This window comes from Gorilla gorilla, chromosome 15 (assembly GCF_029281585.2).
Source record: "Gorilla gorilla gorilla isolate KB3781 chromosome 15, NHGRI_mGorGor1-v2.1_pri, whole genome shotgun sequence".
Taxonomy (NCBI): Eukaryota; Metazoa; Chordata; class Mammalia; order Primates; family Hominidae; genus Gorilla; species Gorilla gorilla.
The window spans coordinates 85,768,091-85,780,821 of NC_073239.2; the positions used below are offsets into that span (position 1 = coordinate 85,768,091).

Consider the following 12,731-nt stretch of genomic DNA (forward strand, 5'->3'; position numbering starts at 1 on the left):
TTGCCCAAGGTAGTCCAAATGGCCGGTGGCAGGCAGACGAGCTCACATCTGCCTCCCTTGACAGGCACTGATGTTGAGGTTGTATTTCTTCCCTTGGCATCCATAACGCAGACCCTAAAGTCTTGTTTGTGTTGGAGAGCTTTGGAGCCTTAAATTTAGAGGCGCTTTACACAGCTCATGCCACCTGCAGAAGTACCAGAGAGCCTGGCATAGGCCAAAGAACTGGCAAAGCCTTCAGTCTCTCCTCACCACCTCGGGAAATTGAATCTGTTCTCCCTCCTAGTAACTCACTTAGCCAAATGACTACACTTGTTGGGCACTAACCCCATGTCCAAGGGACAACTATGAGCTGGTCCAGTGATGGAGGAGGTGGGTGGCAGCTGGGTCACACTCCTGCCACAGATTTGGTACCCAGAACAGTCATTAAGGTTTTGTCAAGGGATGGACAGGCCAGAGAGAGGAGAGATGGGCCTTCATGAGGATATCAACAAAGTCGCTACAAAAAAGTCGGAGGTAGATAAAACTATTAGGCAGGAAAGAGATGTAATGGATTCATCCCACTGACGCATGAACAATTAATTGCCACCTGTCAATTGTCAATGGGGAGAATTCTATCCACCCAATCATTTAAAGCAAGCTGGAACCGGTTACAATGAGAATTAGCCAAGGATGAAATTTAAAGGATGCCCGGGGGCAAGTGATGTAATGGGTTGCAAAACAAACGTCAGATAAAAGGCATGGGCTCAGGGGCCCTGGTGACAGAGCAGACGGCATCCTATAGAGACTATCTTTTACTCTGGAGAAGCTAGAGCAGTACACACAGTATTCGACGTTCATGGATGGGGCCTGAGATTCTCTATTTCCAATGAACTCCCAGGTGATACTGAACAGCTGCCATCTGTGGGTCATCTCGAATAGCAAGGGATGAGATGACTCTTAAGAGATAACTCAAGCTGTTCCCTGCAGCAAAAATAAAACGAGTGGGGGGGAATGCAGATGTCACAGAGCTGTTTGATGCCGTGGAAAAATGAAGGTGGGGCTTATCATCAAGAAGTCCTTTACACATCCATGACTTTCTGTCCAACTCATAGGAGACTGTGAAGAAATTACCTTTTCCTCTTTAAAATGAAGAAACTGAAGTGTAAGAAGATTGAACACAGCAGGGTCAAAAACACTAGGAGTAGATACAGGTGCCCCACACCATCCTTGACCCCACACACACTTCCAGAAAACATCAAGCAAGAAGCAGGCAAAGAGCTGTCATAGGAGTGTGGTTGTTTTAATACCATCTGTGCCAAGCAATATCAAAGTTGTCCATACTCTCCAAGTTTGTCCTATTTTTAATAGACAATATTAAAAATTTTTTAAGTGTGTGCTGATAAAGAGACTAGTCACACCTCTGAGGGGATTTAAAAATGAGAAGCCACATAAATTCTCTTCCTTAAAAAACAGCCATTTCAAAAGATTTTCTTTAATATCATAAAATATTTTCATGGACAAGTAAGTGAGCTAGCAAACACACATGCACCAATGTGCCTTTTGACAAGAGTACCCCCTACCCCGACTCCCACACCAAAGTGGACATGAGATTGGAGAAATGAATACAGCAGATGGAACAGATAGAAGAAAAAAAAATCAGTAAAAAGGATGGAATATAACTTTGTGCTTGGTTATTTTCCTATGTCGCAACAAAACAAGACATTTCGGTGCAAATAGTTAATCTTTCCTCTTTTTTTCCATTTGTCTGGTGGAGAAAAAAATACTTTTTCTATAATAAAATATGTAGTTTTTTGGTTTTTAACGTAACTTTTTTTTCTTTTTTGCAGAAAATAATTTTGTAAACTGTCACTTCGCGGGCAGGGAGGATCGATGCCACGTGGGCCCCAGCTCACCCGGGTGGAGGCTGGGAGCTGAAACCGAACCCAGGCAGGAGATGGGCGACGGCGGAGGTGCAAGGCAGGGCACGGCGCACAAGACGAGGGCGGCCGGGCGGGGTGGATTAGAGGTCACTCTCGCCGTACAGCGCCGTGGAGAAGGACATGTAGTCCAGAGCACCTGGCACGGAGTCGGGGCCGGTGTAGGGGGCCATCCGCGCGATGCAGTACTCAGCCTGGTCGGGCGGCAGCTCGCGGCGCAGCTCGTCCATGGTAATGTAGTTCTGCGAGGAGAGAGTGGTCAGGAAGGCCGCAAAGTCCAGCAGCCGTAAAGCGGCGCGGCCCGACACAGCCGCAAAGCCTGGCGGCGTGAAGGCAGCATGTGCCGTTTGCATTTTGCCTCCCTCCTGTAACTACAGGATGTACGGACATAAATATCCACACATGTACATACCGCATACACAACATGTATTTTTAAAATTCTCTCAGGTTTTCAACTTCAGTACCTACTTTGTAAGCCACTTTCCAATCTAATTCCATGTGCCAATTACACCTATAATCATCTTCTGAATCACACTAGTCTGCAATAATTGCGTGCTGGAGCAGTATCAGCAGATACTCTGGCGGAGCGTATAGGTTCCTGGGGGGACCCCACACGCACTCCACTGAGCTCTCTGGAGGCCTCGGACAGAGAGTCTAATTTTAATGGGCCCTCCAGCAGATTAAGAACACCATCCATGTTTGGGCATCACTGCTTCCCAAATATGGCCAGGCTATGTTAAGCAGCTTTGCAGAAATGTGGGCCTTGCCCCATGCAAGCAGCTCCAGCCTGGGTATCTACCTTCTCCCAGGTTTGCTCATGATAGGTCTACTTGGAAGCTGCTTCTTTTAGGAGCTTCAAGATCCAGGAGAGCTCATTTGGGGGCTCTGATCCACAAGGTAGTCGCCCTGCACCATGCCCTACCTCTGCCAGAGTGCCCTGGGAACCAGTCTGAGGGAGGGTAGAGCTGCCACTGTCAAACCAAAAGTTGGGAGACCAGGCCCCTAGCTGGGCCCCAGTTTTCCTCCTCTACAAAATTAGCCACTGCAACTAAATGGTTTGAGGATCCTTCCAGCTCCAAAGTGCTATGATACAAATAACGTTGTTCTTGTACTTAAATCAGACCTTTAGGGACTTCTTTGTAGGTTCAGCCTTTATTCCCTTATAGACAGACATTCCAGAAATTATATTCCCTCCCTATTGGCTTTTGCTTTCGGTAACTGATTCTTTTCAGTTTTTTTTAAGATGGAGTCTCACTCTGTCACCGAGGCTGGAGTGCAGTGGCGCAATCTTGGCTCACTGCAACCTCCGCCTCCCAGGTTCAAGCGATTCTCAGGCCTCAGCCTCCCAAGTAGCTGGAATGACAGGTGCACGCCACCACACCCGGTTAACTTTTTGTATTTTTAGTAGAGACAAGGTTTTCCCATGTTGGCCAGACTGGTCTTGAACTCCTGACCTGATCCATCCACCTCAGCCTCCCAAAGTACTGGAATTACAGGCGTGAGCCACTGTGCCTGGCCTGAATCTTTTCAGTTTTGAAGGAAGGATGGCATAAGGATTTACTGTGACTTTTACTGAACAGAACACAGACCCTAGGCCCCCACCATTTCTTCTGGCTGCTCTGTGAGTCATTTCTCTAATATTCGAGGGATCTGTGGCTTCTACAGATCCCCTCAGGTCCCTGGGCTGGAGATGGCTGTGGTTCTGGGTAACATCCAGGTCTACCAATGACCATCTCAGAACAGTGGAGACTTGGACTGAGCCTCTGGCATCCATGGAGACAACCCCCTGCATCCATCCACTGCCAGGTGGAGTGTTGCAGGGTACTTGGGAGACTGGGAAACCCAGAGTAGATCACTGCTCAGGGTAGAAAACACGAGAGACATGCTTCCTTCCTGGGTCCCACAGTCCCTCTTCCTGCTCCCATTATAGTCCGTGCCGATGCGCGGGATGAGACCAAGGGTGGAGTCCCAGGGAGTGTCAGATGGACTCCAAGAGTCCAATCACACATCCACACCACTCTATTCCCATCTGCCACCTGTCATTTCATCCCAGCTATGGACTCCCTCACTGGCATGCAGTGATCCTGGAAGGGTCACTTATACTAATCCTGTGTCCTGATACCTTAGCTGAGCTCAAGGCATTACAGAAATGAGTAGAAGTGGCAAACAAAGAGAGGCCAAAGGACCCTGGAAGAAGGGGCGGTTGAGGAGTTCATGTTCCAGCTCTCACCCCTTTAGATCGCAGTCCAGCCAGTGCCTGCCACCCCAGCACAGTGCCCACCCATAGGACACCCACCTTGTCCCCGGCCAGGATCTTGAAGGAAGCCATGACTTGGTCTGCTGTATCTGTGTCGGCTGTCTCGCGGGACATGAAGTCAATGAAGGCCTGGAATGTCACTACCCCCAGGCGGTTGGGGTCCACAATGCTCATGATGCGGGCAAATTCTGCTTCTCCCTGGAGGGAACAGCCAAACCCAGGGCTGTCAGCCCATGGCCTGCTGGGAATATCTCATATGGACTGAAGACCCTGGGGGCTCAGAGCAGCCTGTGGCTGGAAGAGGAGGGCACATCCCCCTGACCTAACCTGGGTTGTCCTAAGGGTATGATGGGGACACAACACCCAAGAGGGGAGACCCAGCTCAGGGTTTCCCACACCCTGCAGATGCCTGAGTTCCTCTTAGAGCAAATAATCATGTTGATAATAACTATAATGACAACAATGATTAACAATGGCTGACACCTATGTAGCATATCAAGTATTAATCTAAAAGCTTTATTTCAATTCATTTAATCCTCACTACAACCATAAAGACAGGTATTTTATTATCTTCTTGTACAGATGAGAAATCTGAAGCCCAGACAGGCTAAGTGACTTGCCCAGGGTCACACAGCCAGGAAGCAGCAGAACTGGGATTTGAACTCAGGCAGTCTGGTTCTAGAATCTGTTCTCTCCCCACCACACTGTATTTTCTACATGCCAGATACATGCACACACTTAAATTCCTTCATTTAATCCTTTTAACAGTCCTGTAGGGTTCCCCCACTTCACCTGAGGTAACACACTAATGACGGCAGGGCTGGGATTTACTCCCAGGTTCACTGCTCCTAGCCCCATGCCCATGCCCGCGCTGGACAGCCTGTGGGCTCTGCATTTGGCACCATGGCTCAGGAGTCACCTGACTGCTCTGCTCAGAATGTCTGTGCAAGGGGGGACAGACTAGGAAGGTTGGGGGGTGGGGGACGGCCTGGGACAATCCAGAGGGGCGGCAGGCCCAACCAGAGTCACCGCCAGGACAGAGGTGGAAGTCTCAGTTTCCATGCTCCATGTGAGGTGATGCATGCCAACCCGAAACCTGGGATGTCCCACACCACCAGTCCTTCCTGCCAGCCTCAGGGTCAGCCCAGCTGTCCACAGTGGGAGTGAGAAGTACCAGAAGATGAAGTGGCACAGAGATTGAGGCGAGGAGGTCAGGCCTCCCGGATACACACACGCCCGTGGCCGGGCCGGCTTTCAGGGAGCCATCTTCCCCAAGGACATGGGCCTTGGGGCTCCTCCAGGGAGGGCAGCCCCTAGCCTGAGGGCCTCCAGCCCGCCACTCCTGGGACTTGGCTGCTCCCGCCAGCTGGCTGCCTTCTCACCAGGGCAGACAGAGGGTGGGGTTTACGTTACCATGTTGTAACCCATGGAGATCAGGCAGGCGCGGAAATCATCCGTGTCCATCATGCCTGTCTTCTTCTGTGGGGGGCAGTGGTACCAAGACACAAGGAGGGTCGGGAAGGCAGGAAGAGGAAGGGCCGGCCCAGGGCCAGGAAGACAGGAACAGATGGCCAGAACGGGGATGAGATTTATGGTTTTGGGGGTCAGGATGGGTAAAGGAACATAGGAGAAGATGCGAACACACGTCGGTGGAAATGTCCAAAGACAGGAGGAAGACAGAGCAGGGAGATGCAAAAATCCACCCATGGGATGAAGAGCAGCGAGGACGGAAGACAGCGGGCACCCAGTAGGTTGCCATGAAAGACAGCAGAGGGCAGAGGGTGGACCAGTGATGGGGCAGACAGAGACAGCAGGAGAGGACGAGCCCCATGGCCCACAGGAGGGGGACAGGAGATCCAGACAGAGAGAAGAGAAAAAGGAAAAACGCGTTATTTCTTGCCCCAGACGCCACCCCTGAGCGTGCTCCATGCAGGAGGCGAGTACCTGGGGGTCGTTGCCAATATCATAACCCAAGCTGATGAGGCAGGCTTTGAACTCCTCGGGACCCAGTGTGCCGGAGTGATCCTGGGGCCGCGGTGCGCCAGGCAGCGAGCCATGCGGTGTCAGGGAGGTGGAGCCGTGAGGGGGGCATGCCCCGGGGGAGGGTGGCGTGTGTGGGGAGACACAGGGACAGGCATGCGGAGGGAGGGTGGGGGGGCGGGGGAGGAGGGGAAATAAAAGTGCACACGGTTAGACACACCAACGAGGCTCCAGGGGGTGCCCTCCCCCCAGCACAAGCGGCCCTGCTCCAGGGAGCAGGACCACAGTGGGGTGTGATGAGCCACAAGGGTGAGAAGCTCCCTCAGAAGTGACCCAGCCCCCCCGCTTCCCCAGGGGCTTCCCCCCAGGTGCCTAGAGAGCCATGAAGCAGGTGGGGTGGTGGGCAGCACCCAAGCCCATGCTCCCACGCCTTGGGACCGCCCGCAAGCCCCAGGGCACTGGGAAGGGGCAGCCCACTAAAACCCAGCCTGACCCAGAGCTGGGATGGGAACCCAGGACCAAGGCCTCTGACATCCCTGGCAGAGTCCCAGAGGCCACTGGAGGTCGGGGTAGGGGTAGGGGCCAGCGAGGGCAGGAGGAGTCTCTTCTGCTCCTCTGTCTCCACAGCCAGGGAGCAGCAAGCCTTCACTGAGGGTGACTCCTCATGGTAGGAGAGCAAGGATCAGGGGTCAAAGGTCCTCTTTCTACCCACAGTCTGAACACTCTCTCCCGGAAAGCAGGGAAGCTTATGGGGCACCAACACAGGTTTTCCAAGGCTGGTTTTGCGGGGTGCATTGAGTCAGGGCAGGCTGACGGCAGTTTCCCCTTTCTCTCCCTCCTCACTTGCATGGCAGCCCACATCCCGGGGAAGTGCCCTCCAGGGCCCTGGGGCAGGGGTTGGGGGCTGCACTAAGAAAGCACAGGATGGGGCTCTCACCCGGTCAAAGTGGTTGAAGGAGGCCCGGAACTCATTCATCTGCTCCTGGCTGATGCCCTTGGCATCCCGGGTCAGGATCTGGTTCTCTACCTCATTGATGGTCCTGGCGATGGTGGTGAGCAGCTGCTCCCAGCCCACACGGATGTGCTGCAGGACGGCAAGGGGCCTGTCAGCAAAGGGGTCCCAGGCCTGGGCTCCTGGCAGCCCCTGCCCACCCTACTCCCCAACCATCAAAATAGCCAAAGCCATCAAACTTGGCCTTCTGTGTGGCTGAGTGTCACCAGAGGAAGGGGAACCAGGACAAGGACAACCTACTAGGACAGGGACCCTAGATGACCAAGGGGCAGGGTGGTAGCCTCTGCCTGGGAGAGCAAAGAAACCAGGACTTGCCAATGGGGGTCAGGTCAGGAAGGAGGGCAGATTTGGGGGTAGGAAAGATTGAGACAAAAAAATGTGTGATTCCCCAAACCTCCAACCCCACAGCCACGCGCGCACACACACACACACACACACACACACACAGACACACTCTCTTGCACAGTTAAAACAAGTAGCCATTTTCAAAGCAGATGCCTGAGCCAGTGTTTGGAGCCCACCAGCACCCAGAACCACCAGAAGTGCTTATTCTGAACTCCACCCCAGAATTAGTGAAGCAAATTCTAGAGATGGGGCCTAGAAATGTGCATTCTCAACACATTCCTTGGGAAAGCAGAAGGTACTAAAAATTGAAGATGTGAGGCTTCAGGGGTGAAGTGAATTTATCCTCCAACTATGACCTGTTCCCTTGGAGACTTCCCCACCCAGGAGAAAGAGCAGAAAGGGCCACGGGCTCCCCAAGAGGAACAAGGCCAGCCCCACCCACCTCCATGGTGTAGTTGGTATGCTTGTTGTCGAAGATGAGCGCCTCCTGGATGAGCTGGTGGTCGCCCTCCAGCTGATCAATCTTTGGCTTGTAGTTGACGATGCTCTTCTCATACTGCCGCAGGTGGCTGAGCTGGTCCTCCAGGGTCCCATGCATCTCAATGGAGATCCTCCCGATCTCCTGCTCACCGGGAAGGAAGCACCTTGTCAGACCACCTCACTCTGCTCCCATAGGGTGGGGACTGGGGCCTCCAAAATCACTTATTAAGTCCTCAAATGATTCTCAGGTCCCATCCCAGCCCTAAGGAGGCCATCACTGGTAATTAGTAAGACACTTTTAGCATGGGTGCTCCTAGGTATGGAAACAGCACCACAGAGGTACGTAACAAGCACTGTTATCATTGGATGAAATACCTACCAACTCTCAGGTACCTGTCAGCCTCAGGAAGGGGATGCAGGGTCAGTTCTAACCTAAATATTCACTCCTCTGCTTGCCATTCAAATGCTCCTTTCCCAAGTCTTGTCCATCTCAGGGACCCACTGAACCAGGATCCTCCTAGCCTCGGCAGACCTCACTCACCTCCTCAGTACCCATGCTCTTGCTCCTGCTGTTCCGCCTCCTGGGATGCCTGCCCTGGCCCACCTGAATCCCATCCATCCCTGCAGGCCAGGCCTAATGCCCATTTCTGTCTGTTATTCATCCATGTAAACAACCCTTGTCTGTGAAAGCACTTTCTGTCCACTCAATTCAATCCAGTAGATATTTCCTGCCTGTCTACTAAGGACAATGTGCTGGCGGGGGTGCGGGGGAGCGACACATACCAATGTGAACTCAACATGGTCTCTGTTCTTAAGGAACTCAGAGGCCATGCTCTAGCCAAGCAGGGCCTCTTTCCTGATCTGCTAAAGCACCCCACTATCTACCCCACACAATTCAGCAAAAAATTCTGTGCTCCACTGGGGTTCAGTTCTCTTTCTGGGAAGATCAATCATTTTCTTTGGCCAGGCTCATTGCTCAGGAGGAGGAGGAGGAGGAAAGGAAGGGGAGGCCTGGTCAACAAGAGACATCAAAGGGATTAAGCTGGATCGGGCGCTCAGGAACTGACCCTCCTATGGGACTTTCATAGGCAGCTTCTTTTTTTTTTTTTTTTTTTTTGAGACAGAGTCTTGCTCTGTTGCCCAAGCTGCAGTGCAATGGCATAATCTCAGCTCACTGCAATCTCCGTCTCCCGGGTTCAAGTGATTCTCCTGCCTCAGGCTCCCAAGTAGCTGGGATTACAGGCACGCATCATCACACCCGGCTGATTTTTGTATTTTTAGTAGAGACGGGGTTTCACCATGTTGGCCAGGCTGGTCTCGAACTCCTGACCTCAGGTGATCCACCTGCCTCGGCCTCCCAAAGTGCTGGGATTACAGGTGTGAGCCCACAGGCAGCTCCTTAGTGGTGTCCTCATATGTCTTTGCTCCCAAATCAGATACTGCCAGCAGGGCTTCCTCACATAGGCCCCCATAGCCTTCCACAGGACAGCAGACCCACGGCAGGCTCTGGGCCTCAGTCCTCCATGGGTCCCACCCAGGGAGACAGGCAGCCTGGCTGGCTAGGATAGTGTTGGGCAGAGGGGTGGGAGCCCCAGCACTGCTTCCCAGCATGGGACCCACCTCCATCTTGGTCTGGATCCAGGGCCCGATGACATTGGCTTGGGCTCCAAACTGCTTGCGTAGCCTCTCATTGTGCTGCTGTCGGGCATGCTCCTCCGTCAGAGCTTGGTCCCTCCGAGGCACCAGCTGCCGCACCTGGGGCAGGAACAACAAGGCGACTTTCAGGATGGGTCAGCCATCTGTCCATGTGCCAGATGAGGAAATGGAGGACCCAGAAGGGGAAGGGCCGGTCAGTAACAGAACAGGAGTAAAGGTGTCAACCTGTTCTGGAAACCCAGTCATTTGACATTTGGACAAACAATGAGTGTTTACTATATGACAATTTTAAATGAAATTGACAAAAATCAATTAAAATGGACAAAAATCCCTGCCTTTATGAAACTTACGATGGCTCGGCCCATGCCCTTCAACTCACGTGGTCCCATTTGCCATTGATCTCCTGAGGCGTGATGGTTGTGTAGGGGTTGGTGCCCGCCATATTGACGTGGTAGGTCTGGACAATCTTGGACACCTCATTGTGGATGCCCAGGATGGCCAGGCGCTCCTTGTCAGCATCAGGGAGGGTGGCCTTGAACTGCTCATGGGCTGTGGTCAGTCCCTGGACAGAGATGGGAATATGTGGGCAAGAGGAACAAAGGGAGGGCTAGAAGTGAGTGGAAGGGCCATGGAGGTTGAGTTCCACACCAGCTGGGAGACCAGGAGGCATCAATTCAAAGATTCTTGTGGCTGAGAACCGGGATGGCAGGTATGGCCACAGGAAGGTGAAGCCACAGCCATCAAAAGCAACAGCTTCATCCTTAGGGCTGGTCAAATTAGCAGCAACCTCTCTGGTGTGTTCACCACCTCACTGGTCAGGGAGAAGGGCTGCTCCAGAGGCTCACTACCCAGATGACCTCCCACAACATGAGCTTCCTTAGCTCCAGGCAAAACCTTTTAAATCCAGTACTCTGCAACTGCATGAAAGATTGAGGAAGCTGCTAATTGATGTGAAATGAGCTCCAAATAAACGTTACATTAAAAATCAACGTTCATGGCTGAGCACAGTGACTCATGCCTGTAATCCCAGCACTTTGGAAGGCTGAAATGGGAGGATCTCTTGAAGCCAGGAGTTCAAAACCAGCCTGAGCAACAAAGAAAAAACCCCACTTCCACAAAAATAAAAATTAAAAAATTAGCCAGGCATGGTGATGTGAGCCTGTAGTCCCAGCTACTAGGGAGGCTGCAGCAGGAGGATTGCTTAAGCCCAGGAGTTGGAGGCTGTAGTGAGCTATGATCCCACCACTGCACTCCAGCCTGGGTGGCAGAGTGAGACCTTGTCTCTAAAAAAATAAAATAAATAAAAATCAAGGTTCAGAATATGGTATATAATAAAAGGTACTTTTTGTTTTATACAAAAAGGGTACAAAGCATGGAAACAAACATATTTGCTTGTGTGCAGAGACCGTAGTCAAATTCTTACCTTTGGGGAGAGAACTAGGGGCTGGAGGATAAGGAGTCAGAGGGAGACCCTATCATAAACCTTTTTAATTTTTTTTAATTTTAGACCATGCACATATATTATCTTGTCAAAATAAGTCAAATGCAAAGGTTCTAGGTCTATAAAATCCTTAGGATGCTCTTCCTCAGGGGCAGTCCCGCAAAAGTGACCCACAGAGCATGGGCCAGGGGCCCCAGGGGAGCCAGCCTCTGGGGAGTGGAGGTGGAGCTCACCTGGATCTCCTCAATGGTGTGCACAATGAAGGTGTCCTGCAGGTCCTCCATGGCCCCCTCCATCCAGTTGTTGAAGGGTGCAGCCCGCTTGGCATACTCCAAGTACAGCTGGTCAATGGTCTCCAGCAGTTTCTCGGTCCGCTGGGAGTGCCAAATAGGGTAAGGGTTAGTACAGTGATGTCCAGAATCATCCCCCACTCCTATCAAGATCCTCCTGGTGAGCCCCAGGTCTAGAAGCACTGACTTAATCAGGTAGAAAGAACAAGCTCTTCCTGCCAGGTGTATGAACCATCTCACATCACAGTCACCTGGCCTGGGTCCCAGAGTCTGGTGTGTAGAATAGGAGGGTTCTCAAATGGCTGGGGTTGGGCTGTAAAGCACACTAAACTGGGAGGATGAGACACGTGAGGGCAAGAGAGGAGGCATCGCCATGAGGGCAAAGTCCAAATCCTGTGCCAAAGTGAATCTTCCACATTTAGGCCAGGGTTGGGGGAGATCTGGGGAACCCATAGAGTCTTTTAGCCCAAAGCAAAGAGAGTCAAGAAGCAGGAAGGGGCACCACAGGGCTGCCAGATATGGGCCTAGATCTCCCTCTGGGACCCCTCACCTCCAGAGCTTCCCTTCGCTTCTGAGTTAGGGCCCCCAGATTGTCCCACTGGTCACAGATCTTTTGGCAACGGGCGTTGACACTGGGTGAGTCATAATAGTCCAGCTCACTGGGGAGGGAAGAGACAAGGGAGTCGGGGGACCCAGGTTAATTTCATGGCCCATCTCCCTCTCCCTGAGGCTGTCAGTGGGGTGGCTGGTGGTGCTGGGAAGAGCCAGGGGCGCTCCCTTCAAGAGACCTTCCAGGTACTCCTTCCACCCCTCCCCTCTTTCAGGAGACTGGCAGAGAGGAGACCAAAGAAGACCCCTTTCCCAGTCATGGCTGGAGGTGACACCAGCCTTCCCCTCAATGGCCAATGGCAGGGAGCCCTCGAGGCCCAACGAGAAAGCTCAGAACCAAGTCTTGGTCACCCTCTGCTCCTGTACTAGCTACAGGAGAGAACTGGTGGCCTTTAACAGGATGGCAGTGGTCCCGGGCTCCTTCCCCACCAGGAGAGATATTTGTCTCCTGCATTGACTCCCTCCCCACCTGGGCACCCACCTGTACCTACCCTCCCCATCTTCCACGGCCACACCCCCACCTCCCCCAGCAGCTGAGAAAGCCCAGCCTCAGCCCCTCACCACAGACTAGGGGTGTCTGGGGCCACCTACTTGAGCTCCTGTGCGATGGCGGCAATCTGCTCCACACGGTCCTGGTGGGCAGCCAGGTCACTCTCGAAGGCCTCATGCTTCTTGAGCAGGGCCTTGATCTCCGAGAGGGTGGCGGTCTCATAGTCCTTCTGTCGCAGCATGGTCTCTTTGCCTG

The 12,731-nt window shown here is 52.6% G+C and overlaps 1 protein-coding gene across 6 annotated transcripts in view; it reads right to left on the bottom strand.

The window, feature by feature from the left end:
* Positions 1-1,258: 1,258 nt before the first annotated feature.
* The window catches only part of ACTN1 (actinin alpha 1), a 105,425-nt gene continuing 93,952 nt past the window's right edge, over positions 1,259-12,731 (bottom strand). For 2 of the 6 annotated variants that reach the window (XM_004055344.5, XM_063697924.1), the window contains exons 12-21: positions 12,578-12,728; positions 11,928-12,036; positions 11,321-11,461; positions 10,026-10,208; positions 9,611-9,745; positions 7,953-8,132; positions 7,091-7,237; positions 5,587-5,652; positions 4,213-4,371; positions 1,259-2,158 (exon numbers count right to left, since the gene is read on the bottom strand). In XM_004055344.5, coding sequence (XP_004055392.1) covers positions 2,000-2,158; positions 4,213-4,371; positions 5,587-5,652; positions 7,091-7,237; positions 7,953-8,132; positions 9,611-9,745; positions 10,026-10,208; positions 11,321-11,461; positions 11,928-12,036; positions 12,578-12,728 — 1,430 coding nt within the window. In that variant the 3' untranslated portion in view covers positions 1,259-1,999. Of the gene's footprint in view, positions 2,159-4,212; positions 4,372-5,577; positions 6,199-7,090; positions 7,238-7,952; positions 8,133-9,610; positions 9,746-10,025; positions 10,209-11,320; positions 11,462-11,927; positions 12,037-12,577; positions 12,729-12,731 lie in introns of those variants that run through there. The other 4 variants (XM_004055345.5, XM_004055343.5, XM_055362183.2 and 1 more) reach the window with 4 other exon arrangements.